The following is a 7,699-nucleotide window of genomic DNA, read 5'->3' on the forward strand; positions in this document are numbered from 1 at the left end:
GAAGCCAAAATTACTCTGGAAAAGGTGTCTGGAGCTGGGGAGCTTCTGCAGAGCACAGCCATGTGCCACACTGGCTGGTGGAGCAGCCAAACCCACCCTTGTCCCTGCGCGGGGCTCCTCAGCAGCAGCCCGGGCCAGCGCTGTACTGACAGGAGTGCATATGCGCTGTGTGCATAAAGGACATGGAGCTTACAAAATAAATAAATCCATCATTATTTGTTAAAGACTTTTTTTTCCCGAGTGCCAGCGTTTTATGGGCCTCAACTGGGTACCAACAGCAAGACTTGGTACTTCTGTCAGACTTTCTGCCTTTTCCCTCTGAGCAAGGCTGCTCATCCAAACGCTTCACTGGAGTGTTTCCCCCACAGAGAACACATTGAAATTCAGCTTTGATCACAGGTGCAGGGACCCCGTGCTCCCTTATGCTCTAAAGCTGATGTTTCGTGGGGGTGTGAAGTAGAGGCCCTGTAGCTGAATATTGTGCATTGGGATGTGGCTACAGAGACAGGGCACCAGGAGCACAGCCAGCCCTTGCATGGACACATTGTTCCCATAGGAAAGGGGGGGTTTTCACCTCCAACTTTAGAAGCGTGGCCCTAAACCTGCTATGCTGAGTGAAGCTCCGTGGTGCAGGTGTGATCCCCTCCCTCCCCTGGTGCTGCTCAGCATCGCTGCTGGGCCTGTGGATACGGGACCCCATCTCACCCACCTGTTTGAATACTCCATCATCCAAAATACTGCCCTCAGAGCTCCTTCCTGTGAAATGACCTCGTGGTGCCTCCAATGGGAAATTGGGGAGATGACCTCCTGAGCGGGCAGTGAGGCTGAGGACATGTTGCTCCCTGCAGGCACTGAACTGCATCATGGAGATGGTGGAGAAGACCCGACGCTCCATGGCCGTGCTGCGGCGCTGCCAGGAGGCCGACCGGGAGGAGCTCAACTACTGGAAGAGGCGATGCAGCGAGACGGAGCCGCGCAAGGGCAGCGAGCTGGGCTCCCGGCAGCACAGCCCCAGCAGCTCCGACTCCATCGGCAGCGGTAAGCCAGCGTGGTTTTGAGCAGGTGTCTAATTACAGCAAAGCTTGTCACCATTCAGTTTTGGGCCCCTCATGCCAAGAAAGCCCTTGAGGTGCCAGAGTGAGTTGAGAGAAGGGAACGGAGCTGGTGAGGGGCTGGAGCACAAGTGTGATGGAGCAGCTGAGGGACCTGGGGGTTCAGCTGGAGAATGGGAGCTGAGGGGAGACCTTCTGATCTCTGAACTGCCTGAAAGGAGCTTGGAGCCAGGGGGGTCGGGCTCTGCTCCCCAGGAACAAGCGCCAGGAGCAGAGGAAACGGCCTCAAGTTGTGCCAGGGGAGGTTGAGTTGGATCCGGGGAACAATTTCTTCCCCAAAGGGCTGTGGGGCATTGGAACAGGCTGCCCAGGGCAGCGCTGGAGTCACCAGCCCTGGAGGGGTTGGACGGACACAGACACAAGGTTCTCAGGGACATGGATTAGTGCCAGTGTTGGGTTAATGGTTGGACTTGATGATCTTGAGGATCTCTTCCAACTAAAATGATTCTATGACATTAGGCATAAAGTGATTATTATATCTAAGTATCTAAGCATAAAGCTTTGGAGAGTGACAGGTCACTGGACACTTGAAAGCTCCTGTGTGAGCCCCTGGAAGCAGCATTTGCTGATGCCTGAAGGCGCCTTTGGGCAGCAGCAGCTTGTGCTGGTGCCAGGAGGATGGCATCTTGTCACTGAGCTGGATCTGCTCGCCAAACCGGGCCAAACTCATCCAAAGCTGAGAAACTGGGAGTGAAAAGGCAGGAGAGGTGGTTGGTTCCCTCCCTCTTCCCTTTCTAGTCTGCCTTGCCAAAAGGATTTTAAATGTCAAGGTCTAGTAATTCTAAAAATACTGAAGACGGCTGTAAGTGTAAGAGCTACTACCTGAGTTATTAATTCTATTTTTGTATCATGAGTCAACTTAACTTTAGGAAAGCTGACTGGTTTTCCCATCCAGTGTGCAGGGGTTTCACCCTATACAAAAAAAAAGTCTAAACTTAACTGCTGATTTTGTTCATTTGGATGTAGTTCGAACTTCCATTCAAACATACGCTTCAAATCAAATGCTGAAAAAAATCCCCTTGATCATTCAATAATAAAAATAGAAGTATATGTATTTTTAATAATTCGGGAAAGCTGTTGATGCTCTCTCCCCTTGTAGGACCTAGGGGCTAATTTTCAAGCCCCATTGCTGTTGTGGGAAGCTGCAGGTAAATATCAAGAAGCATCCCAGGTGTTCTGCGGGCTTAAGTAATCTCAGCACCTTCCTGCGGTGCTTTGGGTTTCCCACCACCCTTTGACATAAGCAGTTTTTGTTCTGACCCTTCAGAAAGCGCTGCCCTTAACATAAACTTCTGGTCGTGTAGATTGATGTGCAAAGTTGCTGGATGGTGCAGATGTTTGATGGTTTATATTTATAAGCATTGCCTGTTGTTATGAATTACCAGGAGATGGAAATGGGTTATACAGTGTCATAAATTATGCAGGGCCCTAATTAAATGTGGTAATTTATCATCTGAGTGTTTGATGAATGGCTTTAACTGTAGGAATCCTCTGCTTTGAGTTTTAGCTGGTTAATTCTGCCCTGCCCACCGATGTACTGAGGTACAGCTGGGAACTTGCCGGGCACTTCAGCAGCAATCGGGTGCGACGAGGCTTTGCCAACCTTTCCCTGTTTCCTTTATCCCGACAGATTCATTGCGGGAGTTCAGCAGCAGGTCGGGAACAGGCTACGTCACCGAAGAGATATGGAAAAAAGCTGGTAAGTGTTTGCTGGTGACCTTGGCGAGGGATGCTGCCAGATCGGCCCGGGTCAGCACAGATACTGTGGGTTCGCTCTGCGGAAAGGGGAGCAGCCCAGCCGCAGGAAAGCCCTGGGATGTGCACATCTGGCTGCCGACCCCCCAACTTGGGTTTTCTGAAGGGCTCTGCTCCTTCTATGCGCTGGGGATCCCAGGGCGGTCATGACCGCGTCCCTTCATCCCCCTGCCCGTGGGCATCCCCGCCGCAGGTGACACGCTGCCACATCCTCACAGCTCTCTTGTCTCTCCGAGGCTCCTCGGGCGGGTGGGTGAAGCTGCTGTTTTCTTCCAGAAGAAGCCGTGAACGAGGTGAAGCGCCAGGCCATGTCGGAGGTGCAGAAAGCGGTGGCGGAGGCCGAGCAGAAGGCGTTTGAGATGATTGCCTCCGAGAGGGCTCGGATGGAGCAGACCATCGCGGACGCCAAGCGCCAGGCCACCGAGGACGCTTTCTTAGTGATAAATGAACAGGAGGAGTCTACGGAGGTAAGGTGGCCGGGGACAGCCTGGGAGGGGACTTTCAGAGGCGCCCAAAGTGTCCATGTCCTGCCCAGCAGGGACCCAGAGCCCACAGCTCCCCTGTCCCTTTCCCTTTGGAGAGTCAAAAAACCCTTTTTATTTTAATGGGAAAGGACTCAGCTTAATTAAGTTACTAAACCTCGTAACACCTAATGAAACATTTGCATGTTGGAAAAGAAGGGATGACTCTTAGTTTGTCACAGCCAGTGACACGTGCTGAATGGGTGTCGTTTAGAGAATTTCTTTCTACTCCTCAATCCTTAATTACCTTCAGTGTTCCTTAGCTGGAGGCTCTCACTTTGTTAAGCTTTAGAGATCTCAGCTGGACTGGGCAAGGAGAATTACACGGTTGATCCCTGCACCACCACAGCCCAGCCACATGTGGTTTGCTTCTCATTTTATTTTGTCTGCACAAACGCAAGAGCAGAGGCTTTGCCAAGCACAAATCTGATGGGAACATGGAGTTAATGTCTGTTAGGACTGTGCTGGGTTTCAGTTCACCCTGCTGACGGGGGCTCAGGAAGCTCTGGTGCCGGCAGGTGCCGTGTAAATACAAGGTGTTATTACAGAGAAATATGTCTATACTGTGATATTTCTGATTAAGTCACTGAAGGTTGGATGCGCCGGTTGGTAAACGTATGATGAGAGTGGGTAGAACTGCTCGGGAAGCAGGGGAAGAAGCAAGACAAGCAATGATTTCTGCACAGGGCAAAAGCAGGGAAATAACCCATGGAGCGGTGTGGGACCTGGGGAGCAGCCAAATATCCCCCTGCCCACATGGGCCCCGCAGACCCCAGAGCCCTCTCAAAAGCCACGTTGAAAAGCTGTCACTTATTCTGGTACGCTGTGTAACCTTTGAAATACAGCTTTAAAACAGCGCTTGAAGTATAAACAGCTGTAAAGCAGTGACCCAGTTTTCCTGGAGTTACCACAGGGTTTTTTTGTGGTCCTGCTTCTCCTGGCGGAGCGAGGAGCCTCGGGAATGCGCTGGCTCCGGAGCGGCTCGTTCCTGACCAGCTCACTTTGGTGCTTCACTGCCAGCCCGTAAATCACCACCGGGAGCTGGTGGCTCCAGCGCAGACCCTGGCTGCGGGGAATCCCACTGCCCTTCCTCGCAACAGGGGCCACATCTCCCACCACCTCGCTTTCCGCCTTGCCAGCTTTTTGCTCGCGGTGGCAGACACAGCGACCAGCCGAAGCTGCGCGGTTGGGCGGGATCTGGGGCCGGCGGGCTCCGGCAGAGGCTGCTTTTCTGCTCGCCCTCCCCGGTCTGTGGTTGCTAACGCGGAGTCCAGCTGCAGGAAAGCTGATCCCTGCGCTCCCGTCCCGGAGCAGCTGCAGCCGCTCCCGGCGCTGGCCCCTCGCCCCGCGCAGCTCGGGAGGCGGTGGCACCGGGAACCCACCAGCTGATGCCTCTCCCGGCGGCCAGAGGGGCTTTGCTCTGCTTCCAGATTGAAGTCTGGGCTCCGGCAGCGCTTCCACCTGGCTGGAAAGCTTTTAAATGAGCTTTTTCTTTTCCAAATTAGCTCGCTCCGACCTCTTGTGCAGCTAGGCAGGGTGCACAGCAAATGGTGCCTGTGCAGCACGCTGTAATCCCTGCGGAGAGCACTTGGCTGGGAGCGATACCAAAATAGAGCTGCTTAAAACAGGAAATAAAAAGACCCAATAGCAGCACCTGCAGCATGTTTTTTAGCCCTTGCCTGCTGTTTCCTCTATGCATTAGGGTGAATATAGGGGAGAGGATGTGACCGGCGCGGTCTGGCAGGCAGTTTTGGGCAGAGCAGAGGAGCTGGGTTTAGTACCCTTGGCAAAGAGCTGTGAAATAGCAGGAATTGATGGATTGCTCATTTTAATATTACTAAATCTGGGCCACAGGGGGATGAGCTGTTGAGTCAGCACTGTCCTGCAGCTCTTGGAAACTAAACACGTTTTAAAGTGTGGCGTCTTTGGTCTTGCAGAGCTGCTGGAACTGCGGTCGCAAAGCCAGCGAGACGTGCAGCGGCTGCAACATCGCCCGGTACTGCGGCTCCTTCTGCCAGCACAAGGACTGGGAGAGGCACCACCGGATCTGCGGGCAAGGCCTGCACGGCCAGAGCAAACCGCTGGCTCTGCCCGCCGGCCGATCCGCCAAGAGCCTCGACGGCATTCCCAGCCCAGCCCTCGAGAAGACTTCGGCGACCACCTCCCGCTCCTCCACCCCGGCATCCGTGACAGCAATAGATACAAACGGGCTCTAAAGGGCAGGTTTTGGTTCAGTCCATTTGATTAGCTTCCCTGGGTTTTTTTTTTTTAAGCTGAAAAAAGAAATCCACAGCAGTTTGTATCACTTGGCACATTTGACCCATCGCGCCACCTCCTCAGAGCGCAAACACTTGGGCTTCGCCGTCTCATTCTGCCTTTTTCCTTTCGTGGCTTGTGAAGCACTGGGCCGGCCTTGCCTGCAGCACCGCTGCTGGTCTCTGCAGGGGGACACCAGAGCATCATTTGGGTACCAGAGCATCGTTCAGTTAGCAGAGCATCATTCAGGACACTCGCTCGGCGAGCCTGGACTCGGTGGAGAGCGCTGCCAGCACACGCAGGAGATGCTGTGCCCCATCCTCACAGGTCAGACGTGCTCAGGCTCCTTTCCCGAGGTGTCTGAGCCACCTCCTCCTCCTCCAGCTACCTTTCTTCCATAATATGCATCTCTATTTTTTCCTGGCTCTCGGGTGGCCGTGCTGGCCGGTTGTTGCTGTGAACAGACCGGAGCTGATTTCCCAACAGGAGCATCTTGTTGTCTAGTGCAATGTCAAAAGCCGAGCCGCTTCTCCTGCCTGCAGGATGGTGGCTGATGATTGCAAAGAGAGAGGAGAGGATTTGCCTGCTCTAAACCAAATGTCAGTACCAGGGAGGTACGGCTGGTCACTTCGGGACGACCTGGTTTTAATCCCATTCTGTGATGGGACAGACAGTTGCATGTGACCCTGGATGGGACCTTTGCTGGGGGGAAGCGCAGAGCAAGTCCAGATTGGTTGCAAGCGGTTGTTGCCCTTCCCACCTGGGTACTGTGACTTTGCTATGCAGAAAGCGTTTTGTTTGGGTTTTTTTTCGCTGCATGGAAGCTGTTGGTTTTAGAGTTACTGCCGTTGTTTTTAACCACAGAGATCCTCTTGCGATCGCGATGGATTCTTTAGAGCCTGTTCTCTCCACGTGCGTTGGCCAAACTACTTAAAAAAGCAATGCAGGACTTGGTGTCCTCCATTGGCTCTTCCCCCAGCCCCCCCAGGGCCATGGTGCAGACAGCACCTTGTCCGGCCTTCGGAGACCGTCCCAAACCCGCAGGCGCAGAGCGCGGTGCTGCGGGGACGCCCCGCTCGGTGTGGGGACACCCACCGCTCAGGGAACGGGGGACTCGGAGCTGCACAGACCCTATGAGGTGAGTGACACCGACTGGAGAGGGCTGGTTTGGGGTGCGGGGGGCTCATCTTGGTGCTTCACGGAGGCGCAGCCAAGGGATGGACGGGCACATGTGCTCCGTGTGGCCACAGCGCTTACCCACGCCACACAGAACCCAGCTCTGGAGCACCGGCTATTCAGCCAAGCTGTGGATCTGCGACTCGGTGTGTATGATTGCTGGGCTGGAGCCCAATGAGGCGAGTCATTCTCAAATTGTTTTTGATCACTTTTTCAATTGGAGGTGTATAATGGAGATGTAATGAGTCGTCACGGAGTTTGCAGCGGTCTAGCTGGCTGCCCAGGGACAAACGAGCGACCCGCTGACCAGCGCGTCCCTTAGGGAGAGCTGTTCCAGAAGCTGTTGTCAAGGGACAGAGGGCAACTCCTGCGGCTGCAAGGTTTTATTATGCAAAAACGGCCACGTTGTCACCTGGTGTTCAACACAGCTCTTGTGTGGCAGTTGGGGTGATCTCCTGTGGCCCCCAGGAGCTGGTGCTGCAGCAGAGCCCTCAGCATGGACTTGGCACCTGGAGCCCAGCACCCCGGGGTGCAGCCCTGCTGCGGGGTGTCACCCAGCCCGGGAAAGGTGTCACCCAGCCTGGAGGTGATGGAGGCAACAGGTGAGCCTTAAACCATGGCAGCCTCACACTGCGCAGGCACCAGCTTGGAAACCTTGTCTGTGCCCGGGGCTGCAGCGGGGAGGAGGATGCAGGAGCAGGGGCAGCAGCTTTGGGCTCCCCCAGGTGGGGGCTGCCCTTGCACCCCCATCCCCGGGATCTGAAGGGCTTTTCCTGTCCTGAGGGGACACGGACACACTCGGAGCAGCCTCAGGTAAATAAAGTCCAGTTGCACCGTCCCAGTCCTGACCATGCTGTGTGGGTCAGTGGTGCCACGAGG

At 54.6% G+C, this 7,699-nt stretch overlaps 1 protein-coding gene across 1 annotated transcript in view; it reads left to right on the top strand.

Annotated features, from left to right (window-relative positions):
• The window catches only part of CBFA2T2 (CBFA2/RUNX1 partner transcriptional co-repressor 2), a 55,635-nt gene extending 50,017 nt beyond the window's left edge, over positions 1–5,618 (top strand). The window contains exons 8-11 of the mRNA XM_080354534.1: positions 849–1,038; positions 2,743–2,811; positions 3,144–3,334; positions 5,326–5,618. Of these exons, the coding sequence (XP_080210660.1) occupies positions 849–1,038; positions 2,743–2,811; positions 3,144–3,334; positions 5,326–5,604 (729 nt within the window). The 3' untranslated portion in view covers positions 5,605–5,618. The remainder of the gene's footprint in view (positions 1–848; positions 1,039–2,742; positions 2,812–3,143; positions 3,335–5,325) is intronic.
• The last annotated feature ends 2,081 nt before the right edge of the window (positions 5,619–7,699 follow it).

The sequence above is a fragment of the Nesoenas mayeri genome (assembly GCF_963082525.1).
Source record: "Nesoenas mayeri genome assembly, chromosome: 16".
Classification (NCBI taxonomy): Eukaryota; Metazoa; Chordata; class Aves; order Columbiformes; family Columbidae; genus Nesoenas; species Nesoenas mayeri.